At 41.4% G+C, this 21,203-nt stretch overlaps 1 protein-coding gene across 1 annotated transcript in view; it reads right to left on the bottom strand.

Annotated features, from left to right (window-relative positions):
* TUBGCP3 (tubulin gamma complex associated protein 3) overlaps window positions 1-21,203 on the bottom strand; it is a 932,421-nt gene that overhangs the window by 655,292 nt on the left and 255,926 nt on the right. The window contains exon 5 of the mRNA XM_053705469.1: window positions 7,948-8,165. Coding sequence (XP_053561444.1) covers window positions 7,948-8,165 — 218 coding nt within the window. The remainder of the gene's footprint in view (window positions 1-7,947; window positions 8,166-21,203) is intronic.

Below are 21,203 nucleotides of genomic sequence, written 5' to 3'. Positions count from 1 at the left end.
TTTTAGTAATTGTTATTAAGTTTTTTATATTTTTTATGTTTTTATGTAATAATATTGCAATAGTTATTCTGTAAAGTTCAACATTGGGTACTTATCTATTGCTATCAAATTGTTTCTATTTGAGTCAATTATCATTGTTTTTATTTGAGTCAATTATCATTATGTATTGTGGATGATAGTAGATCAGATTAGTATCACTATCATTATAGCGACACCACTATCACCTTTTAACGCACATTACATTGTTCATTTTTATGCACATTACTTTGTCACTTTATTTTTGACAAACCGGTTTTGTCCCATAAAAATATATTTTTTGCACTTTCTCCTAAGATTTTTTGAATTTTTAGAATTTTTGGACTTTTTATTGACCTTCCTTTTTTGTCATCAATTTTTGTAATCCCCCTTTTTTAACACATATTTTACCACAATCATCACAGTTTTTGATCATAGATTTTTAATATATAATTTTGAACCACCGATTGTTATCTTTGTCACGCATAAATGTAATATATGTTGTGAACCTGTATTGACTAATTGTTGTGAAAGCCCAGTGTTTGGTTTAATAACCTTGCTCATTTGGAGGATACAATTTCCTCCACATATTCACGTAAATCTTAAGAAAAATTGATTCATTTAAGTAGTATCCTTTTTATAAGGATTTCAGTATTTTGTCCCTTTAAAGGGTGTACCTATTTCATGATTTTATATAAGTTTTATTTCCATATTTCTGTTTTCATGTTTGGATGTTATAATAAATTATTTTAAGTATATTTCCAACTCAGAGTGTGATTCCTGATTGTACCTAAGCCATAGGCGCTCCTATTTATCTTTCACTGCAAATAAGTTACAGTACATTTTGATGAAGTAAAAATGAAACGATATTACCGGAATCTACGCCGTGGAACAGGAACACGGCCCTTCAAGTGTGACGAATAGTAGCAGCGCCTCCGCCATGGACTTGAGAGAAGAAAGCAGGCAAAGTGAAGTTAGACACTGGAGCTGTTAATATGAGTCAGGATGGATTCGCAATAAGACTCTCCCTGCATCTCCATACTCTAACTTTCATCCAGGCCCTCACTGAGAGATTGACAGGATTATTTAAAGCTCCCGTCCCATGTCGAAGAGTACTACCCTCCATAAGAGACAAAAACTTCTGACACTTCTCTGCCAACCTCCTGGGACGAAAGGAAAAGAATGACTGGGGGATGAGGTGAAGCGGGAGGAGTATTTAAGCCTTTGGCTGTGGTGTCTTTGCCTCCTCCTGGTGTCCAGGTTCTTATTTTCCAAAAAGTAATGAATGCAGCTGTGGACTCTTTGCATTAAGGAAGAAAATTGCATACTCTATCTAAATCATCAAAGAAAAATGTGGGGTTTCATGTCCCTTTAGCATAGTTATAGAAAAAATATGTAAACAGTTGAGGTTTAGAAGAAATCATGCTCCAAATGGGGTGGAACAGAGATGTACTAAAACTGTTTGTTTTAACAAACAAAGATGAGAAAGCCTGTGAGGTACAGCTACTCTTTCTGAAAGCTCAGCCCATTTTAAATTGTTTCGGTTTCAAAGAGCAAACAGCTATTTAATATACAAAAATAAGTCTAAAAGGACAAATTCCCCTTACATTTACTACAACTATGCAGCTGGCATAAGTCATTTGAAACACATAAAACAGGAAATGTTTACATTACACTGTCCTTTTATATGTGACTTCATTTACTAACTTTCACCCTTGGATCAGTCCATCGCTGGATGGCTTGGTCTAAGTTCCTTTTCCTGTTAACTTAAAGTGGGCCGTGTTAAGAAGCATATTCTGAAGTTATTCTCAGATAGAAAACATGTTCAGATGACTTATTTAAGTCTACCTCTAATGTTAAAAGATTAACTTCTGATAATTTACATAAGCGATAATATTTGTACAAATTTGTTTGATTTGGTACTTAAACAAGTGTTATTTGAGCCCAGAATAACTACTATCCCGGAAACTTGCCCTATGCAGTAACACGGGAGAAAACAGCCTTAGCACCAGGGAGAGATAATGCCAACCAGTGGGAAAATGTTAAGTTTGTTCAAATATGATGACCAAAAAAAAAAAATTATGCTTACCTGATAAATTTATTTCTCTTGTGGTGTATCCAGTCCACGGATTTATCCATTACTTGTGGGATATTCTCCTTCCCAACAGGAAGCTGCAAGAGGATCACCCACAGCAGAGCTGTCTATATAGCTCATCCCCTAACTGCCACCTCCCAGTAATTCGACCGAAGACAAGCAAGATAAAGGAGAAACTATAGGGTGCAGTGGTGACTGTAGTTTAAAAATTAAAAAAACACCTGCCTTAAAATGACAGGGCTGGATACACCACAAGAGAAATAAATTTATCAGGTAAGCATAAAATTTGTTTTCTCTTGTAAGGTGTATCCAGTCCACGGATTCATCCATTACTTGTGGGATACCAATACCAAAGCTATAGGACACGGATGAAGGGAGGGACAAGGCAGGCGCTTAAACGGAAGGCACCACTGCCTGCAAAACCTTTCTCCCAAAAATAGCCTCCGAAGAAGCAAAAGTATCAAATTTATAGAATTTTGAAAAAGTATGAAGCAAAAACCAAGTCGCCGCCTTACAAATCTGTTCAACAGAAGCCTCATTTTTAAAGGCCCATGTGGAAGCCACCGCTCTAGTGGAATGAGCTGTAATTCTTACAGGAGGCTGCTGGCCAGCAGTCTCATAAGCTAAGCGGATTATACTTCTTAACCAAAAAGAAAGAGAAGTTGCTGAAGCCTTTTGGCCTTTCCTCTGTCCAGAGTAGACAACAAACAATGCAGATGTTTGACGAAAATCTTTAGTAGCTTGTAAATAAAACTTTAAAGCACGAACCACGTCAAGATTGTGTAATAGACGTTCCTTCTTTGAAGAAGGATTAGGACACAAAGATGGAACAACAATCTATTGATTGATATTCTTATTGGATACCACCTTAGGAAGAAACCCAGGTTTGGTACGCAAAACTACCTTATCTGCATGGAAGATCAGATAAGGGGAATCACACTGCAAGGCAGATAACTCTGAAACTCTTCAAGCCGAAGAGATAGCTACCAAGAACAGAACTTTCCAAGATAAAAGCTTGATATCTATGGAATGCAGATGTTCAAATGGAACCCCTTGAAGAACTTTAAGAACTAAATTTAAACTCCATGGCGGAGCAACAGGTTTAAACACAGGCTTGATTCTAACTAAAGCCTGACAAAACGCCTGAACGTCTGGAAAATCCGCCAGACGCTTGTGCAAAAGAATAGACAGAGCAGAAATCTGTCCCTTTAAGGAACTAGCGGACAATCCCTTCTCCAATCCTTCTTGGAGAAAAGACAATATCCTGGGAATCCTGACTTTACTCCATGAGTTACCCTTGGATTCACACCAACGAAGATATTTACACCATATCTTATGATAGATTTTCCTGGTGACAGGCTTTCGAGCCTGAATTAAGGTATCAATGACCGACTCGGAAAAAACACGTTTTGGCAAAATCCAACGTTCAATCTCCACGCAGGAGCTATCAAAATCACAGAAGCTCTCTCCTGCTTGATCTTGGCAATCAGACGAGGGAGCAGAGGAAACGGTGGAAAAACATAAGCCAGGTTGAAAGACCAAGGCGCTGCTAGAGCATCTATCAGCGCTGCCTTGGGATCCCTGGACCTGAACCCGTAACAAGAAAGCTTGGCGTTCTGACGAGACGCCATGAGATCCAGTTCTGGTTTGCCCCAAAGTTGAATCAACTGTGCAAACACCTCCGGATGGAGTTCCCACTCCCCCGAATGAAAAGTTTGTCGACTTAGAAAATCCGCCTCCCAGTTCTCTACTCCTGGGATATGGATAGCTGACAAATGGCAAGAGTGAACCTCTGCCCATAGAATTATTTTTGAAACCTCCAACATTGCTAGGGAACTCCTTCTTCCCCCTTGATGGTTGATGTAAGCTACAGTCGTGATGTTGTCCGACTGAAATCTGAAGAACCTGACCGCAGCTAGCTGAGGCCAAGCCTGAAGAGCATTGAATATCGCTCTTAGTTCCAGAATGTTTATCGGAAGGAGTGTCTCCTCCTCAGTCCACAAGCCCTGAGCCTTCAGGGAGTTCCAGACTGCACCCAAGCCCAGAAGGCTGGCATCTGTCATTACTATTGTCCAATCTGGCCTGCGGAAAGTCATACCCTTGGACAGATGGACCCGAGATAACCACCAGAGAAGAGAATCCCTGGTCTCTTGATCCAGATTTAGTAGAGGGGACAAATCTGTGTAATCCCCATTCCACTGACTGAGCATGCAGAGTTGCAGCGGTCTGAGATGTAGGCGGGCAAACGGCACTATGTCCATTGCCGCTACCATTAAGCCGATTACTTCCATACACTGAGCCACTGAAGGGCGAGAAGTAGAATAAAGAACACGGCAGGAATTTAGAAGTTTTGACAACCTGGCCTCTGTCAGGTAAATCTTCATTTCTACAGAATCTATCAGAGTTCCTAGGAAGGAAACTCTTGTGAGAGGGGATAGAGAACTTTTTTCTTTGTTCACTTTCCACTCATGCGACCTCAGAAATGCCAGAACAATGTCCGTGTGAGACCTGGCAACTTGAAAAGTCGACGCCTGTATCAGAATGTCGTCTGAGTAAGGGGCTACTGCTATAGCCCGCGGCCTTAGGACCGCTAGAAGGGACCCTAGAACCTTTGTAAAGATTCTTGGTGCCGTGGTCAACCCGAAGGGAAGAGCCACAAACTGGTAGTGCCTGTATTGACCCTCCTGGATCATAGGAAGGATGGTTCGAATAGTCTCCATCTTGAAGGATGGGACTCTGAGAAATTTGTTTAAGATCTTGAGATCTAAGATTGGTCTGAATGTTCCCTCTTTCTTGGGAACAACAAACAGATTTGAATAAAAGCCTTTGTCCCTGTTCTTCCTGCGGAACTGGGTGGATCACTCCCATAACTAGGAGGTCTTGAACACAATGTAAGAATGCTTCTCTCTTTATCTGGTTTGCAGATAAAAGTGAGAGATGAAATCTCCCTTTTGGGGGAGAGGTTGTGAATTCCAGAAGATAACCCTTGGACACAATTTCCAATGCCCAGGGATCCTGGACATCTCTTGCCCAAGCCTGGGCGAAGAGAGAGAGTCTGCCCCCTACTAGATCCGTTTCCGGATCGGGGGTTGCTCCTTCATGCTGTCTTAGAGGCAGTAGCAGGCTTCTTGGCCTGTTTCCCCTTGTTCCAAGCCTGGTTAGGTCTCCAGACCGGCTTAGACTGGGCAAAAGTTCCCTCTTGTTTTGTGTTAGAGGAAGTTGAAGCTGCGCCACTCTTGAAGTTTTGAAAGGGCCGAAAACTAGACTGTTTGGTCCTTAATTTGTTGGACCTGTCTTGAGGAAGGGCGTGACCTTTTCTTCCAGTGATGTCAGAAATGATCTCCTTCAGTCCAGGCCCGAATAGGATCTGTCCTTTGAAGGGAATGTTAAGAAGTTTAGACTATGAAGTCACGTCAGCTGACCAGGATTTAAGCCATAGCGCCCTACGCGCCTGAATAGCAAAACCTGAATTTTTAGCCGTTAGCTTGGTTAAATGAACAACGGTGTCAGAAACAAATGAAATGGCTAGCTTAAGAGCCTTAAGCTTGTCAATAATATCTTCCAACGGGGTTTCAACCTGTAGAGCCTCCTCTAGAGACTCAAACCAGAAATCCGCAGCAGCAGTGACTGGGGCAATGCATGCAAGAGGCTGGAGAATAAAACCTTGTTGAATAAAAATTTTCTTAAGGTAACCCCCTAATTTTTTATCCATTGGATCTAGAAAAGCACAACTGTCCTCGACAGGGATAGTGGTACGCTTAGCTAGAGTAGAAACTGCTCCCTCCACCTTAGGGACCGTCTGCCATAAGTCCCGTGTACCGGCGTCTATAGGAAACATCTTTTTAAAAACAGGAGGGGGAGAGAACGGTACACCTGGTCTATCCCATTCCTTAGTAATAATTTCAGAAAACCTTTTAGGGATTGGAAAAACATCAGTGTAAGTAGGTACTGCATAGTATTTATCCAATCTACATAATTTCTCTGGGACTACAATAGTGTCACAGTCGTCCAGAGTTGCTAAAACCTCCCTGAGCAATACGCGGAGGTGTTCAAGCTTAAATTTAAATGTAGACATATCAGAATCATATTGAAGTATCTTCCCTGAATCAGAAAAATCACCCACAGATTGAAGCTCCCCTGCTTCAGCTTCATTATATTGTGAGGGTGTATCAGAGATAGCTACTAAAGCGTCAGAGAGCTCTGTATTTATTCTAGTCCCAGAGATGTCTCGCTTTCCTTGCAATCCTGGCAGTTTAGATAATACCTCTGTAAGGGTATGATTCATAACTGCCGCCATGTCTTGCAAGGTATACGCAATGGGCGCGCTAGATGTACTTGGCGTCCCCTGAGCGGGATTTATAGGATCTGACACGTGGGGAGAGTTAGACGGCATAACTTCCTCCTTGTCAATTTCTTCTGGTGATAAATTTTTTAAAGCCAGAATATGGTCTTTGTAATCTATAGTAAAATCAGTGCATTTTGGTACACATTCTAAGAGGGGGTTCCACAATGGCTTCTAAACATAATAAACAATAAGTTTCCTCTATGTCAGACATGTTTAAACAGACTAGTAATGAGACCAGCAAGCTTGGAAAACACTTTAATAACTGTGAACAAGCAAAAAATAAAAACGGTACTGTGCCTTTAAGAGAAAAAAAACAATCACAGAAACTGCTAAAACAGGGAAAAAAGCAGTAAATCTTACGAAATTTTTACAGTGTGTATAATAGGCTGAAAGAGCATTGCACCCACTTGCAAATGGATGATTAACCCCTTAGTTTCAAAACCGGATAAAAAAAACGATATAAACGTTTTTAAACAGTCACAACAAACTGCCACAGCTCTACTGTGGCCCTACCTGCCCATACGACGACTTTGGAAGGCACAAAAACCCCTTAGAGAGGTCCTATATGTTCAGGGGACTCCTTCAGGGAAGCTGGATGTCTCAAGCTGCAAAAACTAATAGGTGAAAATAGGCCCCTCCCAACCTGTACTCGCAGTGAGAGGGCCTTAAAAAACTATCCCTAGGCAAAATCTAGTCAGCCATGTGGAAAAACTGGGCCCCAGAATAAAGTTTTATCACCAATATGAAATAAACGTTTATACACCTCAAGCAAACGCTATATCTATTCAGTAATGTGAGTAAATAATAAAAATATTACCCTTTACAGCAAGCATGATACCAGTCGTTATTAAATCACTGTAATCAGGCTTACCTTAAATAAATCCGGTATTGTCAGCATTTTCTAGCTAATCATTTCTCTAGAAAAATTTAAAACTGCACATACCTCAGAGCAGGAGACCCTGCACGCTATTCACCCAGCTGAAGTTACCCATCTCTTCAGTTATGTGTGAGAACAGCAATGGATCTTAGTTACAACCTGCTAAGATCATCAAAGACCACAGGCAGACTCTTCTTCAACTTTCTGGCTGAGGCTAAAATAGTACAACTCCGGTACCATTTGAAAATAAACTTTTGATTGAAGATAAACTACATTAATGCACCACATCTCTCTAGCTGCTTCCCTTGTCGAGAGCTGCAAGAGAATGACTGGGAGGTGGCAGTTAGGGGAGGAGCTATATAGACAGCTCTGCTGTGGGTGATCCTCTTGCAGCTTCCTGTTGGGAAGGAGAATATCCCACAAGTAATGGTTGAATCCGTGGACTGGATACAACTTACAAGAGAAATTTGATTAAAAAAAGCAATGTGAGACTGCTTCTGGTAAAGCAAATAGAACAGGAAATTAGTTTCACCTAAAGAAAATTAAATCTAGTAACAATCAGAAACAAAAACAGTTGATAATTGATTATTCAGTTCCTTTTTGCTACAAACTTACCCTTGAACAAGGGACTGTGGTGTAGGAGTAGGCCCGTTTAGAGTATACATGCCAATACTCCCGATTCCACTACTGCCCATGTTATTAGAACTCTGTGCAGGCTGCAAATTACGATCCTGGTAGTTGAGAGAAAGCGTTTGTGGCCTGGCGTAGTAATATGGTGTAGAATGGGCATCACGAGGCAAAGCCTGGGCAAAGAGTGACGCATAGCTAGATACCTATACCAAAAAAATATATATATATATTAATCAAAAGAAAATACAGCATGGTATGACAAGGAATAATTACAAATCAGCTAGTTTACCAGGACAGAGAGAAAAAACAAACCAATAATTCCTTGCCTTGGCAGCAAAATAAAAAATACACACCCCCACATAACATTTTATTTGATATGTATAAGGAAAAAATGTATTTAATGTTTTTATTTTTTATAATTTTCTTTGAAAATGTTTAATCGGATATAGATGTGGCTCAAACTGTGTTTCATACTTTCCAATGTGAATTTTCTGGAATTTGTATGTATTAGGAATTAAACAGAATCTTATAGCCAGATAAAATATTCATGCAAGATAATGATAAGTAAAATGTATTGATAAACGAGAGAAAAATCACATCAAATGTGTAAAACATAGTGCAGTTCATGCAACACTATAACTGCTTACTGTAAATGTGCTTTCCTAAAATATAGAAATATAACATTACTGATCACATTTCAGCATAAATAAATAATACAGACATGATACTGGATGTCTGTTTTGCTTTTTTTTTTTTTTTTTTTGGGGGGGGGGGGGGTGTGGTTGAACTTTCTGAGCCTCTCAATAAAATGTATATCTGAATCATAGTTTTGTTAAAACTGGAAACAAACAGCAACATGGGACCCTTTATGCTATTTTATATTCTCTTTATATTTTTCCAAAGAGTCAGTTTACTGGACTAAATGTAGTATGCTGGGGTTCTATAGTCCCAATATGCTACTACTGCATAGAAGGCTGCAATACTAAGTTAAAATAGGTTGCTAAATTTATTTGCGTATTTGATAGGTCAGTTAAATGAAATCAGACTACTCCTCCTAAAATGTATAAAGGTGACTGCCCTAAAAAATGCTTAGTTTTGTACATGTACAGAGTGGACAAGACTAGGTCTCCCTCCTCTCCTTTGGTTTCCTAGCAGTATGCTCATTGCATAAGAGACTGTTGGTCACTTTTTCAAGTATGCATCAGTCAAATCTGCCCTTTCACAGAGCTAACAGATAGGCCCATATCCAAATCATCCCGTAAGAACTGCAAAATTCTAGGAATTATAAAAGAATGCCAAGAAATCCCATAATCTATACACTTAGCAATAAAAGCCTTCCAGAAATTATGATAAAACATAATTTATGCTTACCTGATAAATGTATTTCTCTTGTGGTGTATCCAGTCCACGGATCATCCATTACTTGTGGGATATTCTCCTTCCCAACAGGAAATTGCAAGAGGACACCCACAGCAGAGCTGTCTATATAGCTCCTCCTCTCCCTGCCACCTCCAGTCATTCGACCGAAGACAAGCATGAGAAAGGGGAAACCATAGGGTGCAGTGGTGACTGAAGTTTAAAAATAAAATATACCTGCCTTAAAATGACAGGGCGGGCCGTGGACTGGATACACCACAAGAGAAATAAATTTATCAGGTAAGCATAAATTTTGTTTTCTCTTGTAAGGTGTATCCAGTCCACGGATCATCCATTACTTGTGGGATACCAATACCAAAGCTATAGGACACGGATGAAGGGAGGGACAAGGCAGGTACTTAAACGGAAGGTACCACTGCCTGCAAAACCTTTCTCCCAAAAATAGCCTCCGAAGAAGCAAAAGTATCAAATTTATAGAACTTTGAAAAAGTATGAAGCGAAGACCAAGACGCCGCCTTACAAATCTGTTCAACAGAAGCCTCATTCTTAAAAGCCCATGTGGAAGCTACCGCTCTAGTAGAATGAGCTGTAATCCTTTCAGGAGGCTGCTGGCCAGCAGTCTCATAAGCTAAGCGTATTATACTCCTTAGCCAAAACGAAAGAGAAGTTGCCGAAGCCTTTTGGCCTCTCCTATGTCCAGAGTAGACAACAAACAATGCAGATGTTTGACGAAAATCTTTAGTAGCTTGTAAATAAAACTTTAAAGCACGAACCACGTCAAGATTGTGTAATAAACGTTCCTTCTTTGAAGAAGGATTAGGACACAGTGACGGAACAACAATCTCCTGATTGATATTCTTATTAGATACCACCTTAGGTAAAAACCCAGGTTTGGTACGCAAAACTACCTTATCTGCATGGAATATCAGATAAGGGGAATCACACTGTAAGGCAGATAACTCAGAAACTCTATGAGCCGAGGAGATAGCTACCAAAAACAGAAATTTCCAAGATAAAAGCTTGATATCTATGGAATGCAAGGGTTCAAACGGAACCCCTTGAAGAACTTTAAGAACTAAATTTAAACTCCTTGGCGGAGCAACAGGTTTAAACACAGGCTTGAAGCCTGACAAAATGCCTGAACGTCTGGAACATCCGCCAGATGCATGTGCAAAAGAATAGACAGAAATCTGTCCCTTTAAGGAACTCGCTGACAAACCCTTCTCAAATCCATCTTGGAGAAAAGACAATATCCTAGGAATCCTGACCTTACTCCATGAGTAACCCTTGGATTCACACCAATGAAGATATTTACACCATATCTTATGATAGTTTTTCCTGGTGACAGGCTTCCGTGCCTGAATTAAGGTATCAATGACTGACTCGGAGAAACCACGCTTTGATAAAATCAAGCGTTCAATCTCCAGACAGTCAGTCGCAGAGAAATTAGATTTGGATGGTTGAAAGGACCCTGAAGTAGAAGGTCCTGTCTCAGAGGCAGAGTCCATGGTGGAAAGGATGACATGTCCACTAGATCTGCATACCAAGTCCTGCATGGCCACGCAGGTGCTATCAAAATCACTGATGCTCTCTCCTGCTTCACCTTGGCAATCAGACAAGGGAGCAGAGGAAACGGTGGAAACACATAAGCCAGGTTGAAGGACCAAGGCGCTGCTAGAGGATCTATCAGCGCTGCCTTGGGATCCCTGGACCCGTAACAAGGAAGCTTGGCATTCTGGCGAGACGCCATGAGATCCAGTTCTGGTTTGCCCCAAAGTTGAATCAACTGTGCAAACACCTCCGGATGGAGCTCCCACTCCCCCGGATGAAAGGTCTGTTGACTTAGAAAATCCGCCTCCCAGTTCTCTACTCCTGGGATATGGATAGCTGATAGGTGGCAAGAGTGAATCTCTGCCCAACGAATTATCTTTGAAACCTCCAACATCGCTAGGGAACTCCTTGTTCCCCCTTGATGGTTGATGTAAGCTACAGTCGTGATGTTGTCCGACTGAAATCTGATGAACCTCATTGTCGCTAGCTGAGGCCAAGCGTCAAGAGCATTGAATATCGCTCTTAGTTCCAGAATGTTTATCGGTAGGAGAACCTCCTCCTGAGTCCACGATCCCTGAGCCTTCAGGGAGTTCCAGACTGCCCCCCAGCCTAGAAGGCTGGCATCTGTAGTTACTATTGTCCAATCTGGCCTGCGAAAGGTCATACCTTTGGACAGATGGACCCGAGATAGCCACCAGAGAAGAGAATCCCTGGTCTCTTGATCCAGATTTAGTAGAGGGGACAAATCTGTGTAATCCCCATTCCACTGACTGAGCATGCAGAGTTGCAGCGGTCTGAGATGAAGGCGGGCAAATGGAACTATGTCCATTGCTGCTACCATTAAGCCGATAACTTCCATACACTGAGCCACCGAAGGGCGAGAAGTAGAATAAAGAACACAGCAAGAATTTAGAAGTTTTGATAACCTGGCCTCTGTCAGGTAAATCCTCATTTCTACAGAATCTATCAGAGTTCCCAGAAAGGAAACTCTTGTGAGAGGGGATAGAGAACTCTTCTTTTCGTTCACCTTCCACCCATGCGACCTCAGGAATGCCAGAACGATGTCCGTATGAGACTTGGCAATTTGGAAATTTGATGCCGGTATCAGAATGTCGTCTAAGTAAGGGGCCAATGCTATGCCCCGCGGCCTTAGAACCGCCAGAAGTGACCCCAGAACCTTCGTAAAGATTATTGGAGCTGTAGCTAACCCAAAGGGAAGAGCCACAAACTGGTAATGCCTGTCTAGGAAGGCAAACCTGAGAAACCAATGATGATCTTTGTGTATCGGAATGTGAAGATCAGCATCCTTTAAGTACACAGTAGTCATGTATTGACCCTCCTGGATCATAGGTAGGATGGTTCGAATAGTCTCCATCTTGAATGATGGCACCCTGAGAAATTTGTTTAGGATCTTGAGATCTGATATTGGTCTGAAGGTTCCCTCTTTTTTGGGAACCACAAATAGATTTGAATAGAAACCTTGACCCTGCTCCTTTGGAACTGGGTGGATCACTCCCATAACTTGGAGGTCTTGAACACCATGTAAGAATGCCTCTCTCTTTATCTGGTTTGCAGATAATTGTGAAAGGTGAAACCTCCCTTTTGGAGCAGTGACGTGCTGTCATAGGAGGCAGGTGAGGCAGCGCCTCACCTGTCCAATGTGTGTATTGCACGTTTTTATTATGTTTATTAAAAAATAATATATCTGTTTAAAATTTATACATATATATATTTTTTTTATGTTAGCAAGGTACCCCCCATAGCCCCCCCACCCCCAACCAGCAGCCCCCCCACCCCCAACCAGCAGCCGACTCTGCCACCATGATACAAGGGTGAAGGCTGACTGCCTGCAAACTAGCGATCTATCCATATTCATGTTACGCAATGAAGGAGAGGCTGTGAGCCGTTCAGCTGCCCTTCCATTGCGTGACATGAATATCTTGCAAATTAAGTGTATGAGCCGCAAGAGCTAGCCCCACCTAGTGTTGCTGCTTAAGCTCCTCGCGGCCCATACGCTCCCTAAGGAGGCTCAAATAGCCTCTGGACTCGGGAGCCAATCAGGGGTGGGTCTCAGTCGTGACATCACTCTTGTTGCGCCTCAGCCTGTAGGAGGCTTGTGATATTCTGGCGCGGAAAGAGTGCTAGGAACTGAAGAAAACAGAGCAGCTGAGTCTAACTGAGAAGGACTTGTACCGGTGTGACCTGTCCTGCCCTGGAGTCTGGACAACTGGATTGTGAAATTGCCACTGACTGTCTGGTAACTGGTTGGTATTGGTAAGTACTAAGTAGTTATTTTCCCCCCTATTTTAATCGTAAGCCGGACAGTCAGGAGTCTGCTCCAGTGTATTCTCCACCCAAATAATCAATAGAAGATCTGATCTCATATGCAGATGAGTGGGTATACTATATTCTCTCTCTTTTGAATTGTGTCTGTTTTTATTTATTGAAGGTAAAGGAAAAGTTTTGTGACAAAACTTTTCCTTTACCTGCAATAAATAAAAACAGACAATTCAAAAGAGAGAGAATATAGTATACCCGCGCATCTGCGTATGAGATCAGATCTTCTATTGATTATTTGGGTGCAGAATACACTGGAGCAGAGCAGACACAGACTCCTGACCGGCCGGCTTACAAACAGGTCAATACTTGTTTTCAGGGACCGGACTGGTTGTTGGGGGAGGAACTGGACGTAATGGGTGACAATCTGATAAAGCCAGGGAAACGTTGTTCTCACCATCCCCATTACTGCAGTGCAAGTATATTACATTGACATTCATTGCTTCTCTGACCCGTTCCCTCTCTCTGCACAAGGTGCTGTCAGGCTGTCAGCATATCATATAAAGCAGAACACCATGTGGGAACGATCTGCGGATAAGAAATCCTTAACATGTAAGAGTGGGGAACGGATCAGATTAGGTTTCACTGCTCTAGATAAAGTTCATGGGAGGCAGAAGGATCTGTACCTAAGGAAAACTCAGTAAGTTAAAAATTTGTGAAGGGGAGCCTTTGACATCACCCTAAGCACTGATAAGCTAACATTCCCCCTCCCTTTCTTGGGCCATACTTGTGCTGGGCTGCTTGGATGTTATTCTTTTAACCCCCTATCCTGTTTCAGATTTATTGTTTTGTGTCTTAATAGTTCTTGCTCAGAAGTCACAAACTTATGGTCTTTTTAACTACTTGCTTGCCAGAATTTAATTATATTGCCAATTAAAGAAATGTGTGTATATTATATATATATATATATATATACACACACACACACACACATATATATATATATATATATATATATATATATATATATATATAGATAGATTGTATATAAAATAATGTAATATGCAGTTTTAATATGCAGTTTTAATATGTAGTTTTAAAATGGGGCTTATTTTTTTATATATTCAAAGGTAACACTAATTGCTGACGTAACCCTTGCACTTAAACAGTTAATTAAAGTTATTAAACCAAAAAGTGATGCCATTTTTAGAATTCTATGTTTATTTTTTATTGTTTCAAGGGTAAACTAAATATAAAAAACAAATAAACTCTGTTGGATGCTATTACTGCAAATATTTTTTTTAATTTGTATGACTGTGATATAATGCAGAATAGCATGTAGGAAGAGCATATTTGATCAGTCTTTATGGGTGATAAATGTGGCAGTGGACACACATTAAAAATGACAGTATCATTGTGTTCTAGTGTACAAAAAGATTTAGTGACTCAATTAGGATTATATTGGAATCTCATATTATCTGCCATCTTTGTTAACAATCATTCCTGGCTGTTAATTTATGGAAGCTATTATATAATTGTTTAAAAGAATGACCATTATAAATAAAGCCATATTATACATATTTTTTTCTAATTAACTCATTTTGGAAGGCTGCATGGGACATTGTGCCTGTTTTTGGTAGTGACAGATGAAATACTAGCAATGGTTACTACTTTCTCATGTACTTTAGAACTGAAAGTTGAGCAATTTCTAATTATCAGAACACATAATGCACCTTGTTGACTTCTCAAGGCTAGACCTGCTACATATCTGTCCCAAATTGGCTTTAGTGGATAACAGCTACAAAACTCTTTAAACTAACTTTATGACAGTGGCTAGCCTTGATGTCTGAGGAATAAAGCCCAGATTGGCTTCTCCAAATAGTGCAAATGGTGGGTGAAGTTTGACTACTGGAGCATGTTAAAGGAGCATGAAAAACAAAATACTTATTTCATGTTTCAGATGGAACATACAATATTAAACAACTTTACATTTATATGGACACTAACCCCATTTTTTTCTTCCAAGATTCAGATAGAGCAGCAATTTTAAGCAACTTTCTAATTTACTCATATTATACATTTTTCTTTATTTTCCTGCTATCTTTATTTGAAAAAGTAGGTATGTAAGCTTAAGAGCTGGCCCATTTTTCGTTCAGAACCTGGGTAGCACTTGCTGATTGGTGGCTACATTTAGTCACCAATCAGCAAGTGCCTCACCAGTCTCTGATCACACCGCACGTCACTGTTTTGGAGGGGAAGCTCCGAAGTCCAGAAGATATCCCTGGGACACAATTTCCAACGCCCAGGGATCCTGGACGTCTCTTGCCCAAACCTGGGCGAAGAGAGAAAGTCTGCCCCCTACTAGATACGTTACCGGATCGGGGGCCAATCCTTCATGCTGTCTTAGAGGCCTCAGCAGGTTTCTTGGCCTGCTTACCTTTGTTCCAAGTCTGGTTAAGTCTCCAGACCGGCTTGGAGTGGGCAAAATTTCCCTCTTGTTTTGTATTAGAGGAAGTTGATGCCGCACTCGTCTTAAAGTTTCGAAAGGCACGAAAATTAGTTTGTTTGGTCCTTAACTTGTTAGACCTATCCTGAGGAAAGGCATGACCTTTTCCTCCAGTAATATCAAAAATGATCTCCTTCAATCCAGGCCCGAATAGGGTCTGCCCCTTGAAGGGAATATTAAGAAGCTTAGACTTTGAAGTAACGTCAGCTGACCATGATTTAAGCCATAGCGCCCTACGAGCCTGAATAGCAAAACCAGAATTCTTAGCCGTTAGTTTAGTTAAATGAACAATGGCATCAGAAACAAATGAATTGGCTAGCTTAAGTGCTCTAAGCTTGTCAAGTATATCATCCAATGGGGTCTCTACATGTAAGGCCTCTTCCAGAGACTCAAACCAGAAGGCCGCAGCAGCAGTGACTGGGGCAATGCATGCAAGAGGCTGTAGAATAAAACCTTGTTGAATAAACATTTTCTTAAGGTAACCCTCTAACTTTTTATCCATTGGATCTAAGAAAGCACAACTGTCCTCGACAGGGATAGTAGTACGCTTAGCTAGAGTAGAAACTGCTCCCTCCACCTTAGGGACCGTTTGCCATAAGTCCCGTGTGGCAGAATCTATGGGAAACATTTTCTTAAAGACAGGAGGGGGGGAGAACGGAACACCTGGTCTATCCCATTCCTTAGTAATAATCTCTGAAAACCTTTTAGGTATTGGAAAAACATCAGTGTAAACAGGCACTGCATAGTATTTATCCAATCTGCACATTTTCTCTGGCACTATAATGGTGTCACAGTCATTCAGAGTAGCTTAAACCTCCCTGAGCAACACGCGGAGGTGTTCAAGCTTAAATTTAAATGTTGACATATCAGAATCAGATTGAAGCATCTTCCCTGAGTCAGAAAAATCACCCACAGAAAGAAGCTCTCCTTCCTCAGCTTCTGCATATTGTGAGGGGGTATCAGACATAGCTACTAAAGCGTCAGAGTGCTCTGTATTCCTTCTAACACCAGAGCTGTCTCGCTTTCCTTGTAACCCAGGTAGTCTGGATAATACCACTGAAAGGGTATGATCCATGACTGCCGCCATGTCTTGTAAAGTAAACGCCATGGGCGCGCTAGATGTACTTGGCGCCTCTTGAGCGGGAGTCCCTTGAGCGGGAGTTAAAGGTTCTGACACGTGAGGCGAGTTAGTCGGCATAACTTCCCCCTTGTCAGTTTCCTCTGGTGATAAATCTTTTAAAGACAGAATATGGTCTTTATAACTTAAAGTGAAATCAGTACATTTGGTACACATTCTAAGAGGGGGTTCCACCATGGCTTCTAAACATAATGAACAAGGAGTTTCCTCTATGTCAGACTTGTTTAAACAGACTAGCAAAGAGACCAGCAAGCTTGGAAAACACTTTAATGAAAGTAAACAAGCAAAAAATAAAAACGGTACTGTGCCTTTAAGAAAAATAAAAAAGGTCAGAATTTGAAAAACAGTGATAAAAAGCAGTAAAGCAAACGAAATGTTTACAGTGTGTATAATAGGCTAACAGAGCATTGCACCCACTTGCAAATGGATGGTTAACCCCTTAGTTTCAAAAACGGATCAAAAAAACGAAATCAACGTTTTTTTAACAGTCACAACAAACTGCCACAGCTCTGCTGTGGCCCTACCTTCCCATACAATCGACTTAGGAAAGCACAAAAACCCTTCAGAGAGGTCCTAAGTATTCAGGGGACTCCTTCAGGGAAACTGGCTGTCTCAGCTGCAAAATCTAAAGCGCATTTAGGCGCAAAAATTAGGCCCCTCCCACTTATGTATTCACAGTGACAGGCCAAACAAAACTATCCCTAGGCAAAAATTAGCCAGCCATGTGGAAAAAACTAAGCCCCAATAAAGTTTTATCACCAATATGCATATAAAAAATGTTTAAGCACTTCCAGCAAACTTTTTATATGTCAGAAATGTGAAAAATAATAACAGCAAGCATGATACTAGTTGTTGTTAAATCACTGTAATCAAGATTACCTCAGATAAATCCGGTATTTAACAGCACTTTCTAGCATTTACATTTCTCTAGAAAAATTTAAACTGCACATACCTCATAGCAGGAAACCCTCCATGCCATTCCCCAGCTGAAGTTACCTCTCTCTTCAGTACTTCCTTTCTTGTCGAGAGCTGCAAGAGAATGACTGGAGGTGGCAGGGAGAGGAGGAGCTATATAGACAGCTCTGCTGTGGGTGGTCCTCTTGCAGCTTCCTGTTGGGAAGGAGAATATCCCACAAGTAATGGATAATCCGTGGACTGGATACACCTTACAAGAGAAATATCCCTAGTCACAGGTTTAGGAGCCTGCATTAAACTTTCAATCACTGAATCTGAAAAATCTATATACTTAAGAATTAATTGTTCAATCTCCATATCATCAAACTTTGAGATTTAAAATCCGGATGGAAAAACGGACCTTGAGACTGAAGGTCTGGTTGAAGTAGAAGAGGATAACTAGACATTTGACCAGATCTGCAAACCAAATCCTGCAAGGCCAAGCTGTGGCAATCAGAATTACTGACAATGTATCTAGTCTTGGAAATCCCTCTTGGAAGAACAACCAGGAGGAGGAGACAGATAAGTAAGATGAAATGACCAATGAGCTACTAGAGCATCAACAAACTCCGTCTGAGGGTCCCTGGAATTTTGAAATTTGTTGATTAAAGGGACAGTATACACTCATTTTCATATAACTGCATGTAATAGACCCTACTATAAAGAATAAATAAGATGCACAGATACTGAGATAAAAAACATAATTTATGCTTACCTGATAAATTTATTTCTCTTGTAGTGTATCCAGTCCACGGATCATCCATTACTTGTGGGATATTCTCCTTCCCAACAGGAAGTTGCAAGAGGATCACCCACAGCAGAGCTGCTATATAGCTCCTCCCCTCACTGCCATATCCAGTCATTCGACCGAAACAAGCCGAGAAAGGAGAAAACATAGGGTGCAGTGGTGACTGTAGTTTAATTAAAATTTAGACCTGCCTGAAAAGGACAGGGCGGGCCGTGGACTGGATACACTACAAGAGAAATAAATTTATCAGGTAAGCATAAATTATGTTTTCTCTTGTTAAGTGTATCCAGTCCACGGATCATCCATTACTTGTGGGATACCAATACCAAAGCTAAAGTACACGGATGATGGGAGGGACAAGGCAGGAACTTAAACGGAAGGAACCACTGCCTGTAGAACCTTTCTCCCAAAAACAGCCTCCGAAGAAGCAAAAGTATCAAATTTGTAAAATTTGGAAAAAGTATGAAGGGAAGACCAAGTTGCAGCCTTGCAAATCTGTTCAACAGAGGCCTCATTTTTAAAGGCCCAGGTGGAAGCCACAGCTCTAGTAGAAGCTGCTGTCCAGCAGTCTCATAGGCTAAACGGATTATACTCCGAAGCCAAAAAGAAAGAGAGGTTGCAGAGGCCTTCTGACCTCTCCTCTGTCCAGAGTAAACAACAAACAGGTTAGATGTTTGGCGAAAATCTTTAGTAGCCTGTAAGTAAAACTTCAAGGCACGGACTACGTCTAGATTATGTAAAAGACGTTCCTTCTTTGAAGACGGATTAGGACATAATGATGGAACAACAATCTCTTGATTGATATTCTTGTTAGAAACCACCTTAGGTAAAAACCCAGGTTTTGTACGCAGAACAACTTTATCTGAATGAAAGACCAGATAAGGAGAATCACAATGTAAGGCAGATAACTCCGAGACTCTTCGAGCCGAGGAAATAGCCATCAGAAAAAGAACTTTCCATGAAAGAAGTTTGATATCAATAGAATGAAGGGGTTCAAACGGAACCCCTTGAAGAACTTTAAGAACCAAGTTTAAGCTCCATGGAGGAGCAACAGGTTTAAACACAGGCTTAATTCTAACTAAAGCCTGACAAAATGCCTGAACGTCTGGAACTTCTGCCAGACGCTTGTGTAAAAGAATAGACAGAGCAGAAATCTGTCCCTTTAAAGAACTAGCTGATAATCCTTTGTCCAAACCCTCTTGGAGGAAGGACAATATCCTAGGAATCCTAACCCTACTCCATGAGTAATTCTTGGATTCACACCAATGAAGATATTTACGCCATATCTTGTGGTAAATTTTCCTGGTGACAGGCTTTCGTGCCTGTATTAAGGTATCAATTACTGACTCGGAGAAGCCACGCTTTGATAGGATCAAGCGTTCAATCTCCATGCAGTCAGTCTCAGAGAAAGTAGATTCGGATGATTGAAAGGACCTTGTATTAGAAGGTCTTGTCTCAGAGGCAGAGTCCATGGTGGAAAGGATGACATGTCCACTAGGTCTGCATACCAGGTCCTGCGTGGCCACGCAGGCGCTATCAATATCACTGATGCTCTTTCCTGTTTGATTTTGGCAATCAGACGAGGGAGCAGAGGAAACGGTGGAAACACATAAGCCAGGTTGAAGAACCAAGGCTCTGCTAGAGCATCTATCAGTGCTGCTTCTGGGTCCCTGGACCTGGATCCGTAACAAAGAAGCTTGGCGTTCTGGCGAGACGCCATGAGATCCAATTCTGGTTTGCCCCAACGGAAAACCAATTGAGCAAACACCTCCGGATGGAGTTCCCACTCCCCCGGATGAAAAGTCTGACGACTTAGAAAATCCGCCTCCCAGTTCTCTACACCTGGGATATGGATCGCTGACAGGTGGCAAGAGTGAGTCTCTGCCCAGCGAATTATCTTGGAGACTTCTGACATCGCTAGGGAACTCCTGGTTCCCCCTTGATGGTTGATGTTAGCCACAGTCGTGATGTTGTCCGACTGAAATCTGATGAACCTCAGTGTTGCTAGCTGAGGCCAAGCCAGAAGAGCATTGAATATTGCTCTTAACTCCAGAATATTTATTGGGAGGAGTTTCTCCTCCTGAGTCCATGAACCCTGAGCCTTCAGGGAGTTCCAGACTGCACCCCAACCTAGAAGGCTGGCATCTGTTGTTACAATTGTCCAATCTGGTCTGCGAAAGGTCATACCCTTGGACAGATGGGTCCGAGATAGCCACCAGAGAAGAGAATCTCTGGTCTCTTGTCGTCTAGGTAAGGGGCTACTGCTATACCCCGTGGCCTTAGAACCGCTAGGAGTGACCCTAGAACCTTCGTAAGGATTCTTGGTGCCGTAGCTAATCCAAAGGGAAGAGCCACAAACTGGTAATGCCTGTCTAGGAAGGCGAACCTGAGAAACCGATGATGATCTCTGTGTATCGGAATGTGAAGATAAGCATTCTTTAAGTCCACTGTAGTCATATATTGACTCTCCTGGATCATAGGTAGGATGTTTCGAATAGTCTCCATCTTGAAGGATGGGACCCTGAGAAATTTGTTTAGGATCTTGAGATCTAAGATTGGTCTGAAAGTTCCCTCTTTCTTGGGAACTACAAACAGATTTGAATAGAAGCCTTGCCCCTGTTCCTCCTTTGGAACTGGGTGGATCACTCCCATAACTAGGAGGTCTTGAACACAATGTAAGAATTCCTCTC

Source organism: Bombina bombina, chromosome 3 (assembly GCF_027579735.1).
Source record: "Bombina bombina isolate aBomBom1 chromosome 3, aBomBom1.pri, whole genome shotgun sequence".
Classification (NCBI taxonomy): Eukaryota; Metazoa; Chordata; class Amphibia; order Anura; family Bombinatoridae; genus Bombina; species Bombina bombina.
This window is presented reverse-complemented; position numbering and strand designations above follow the sequence as displayed.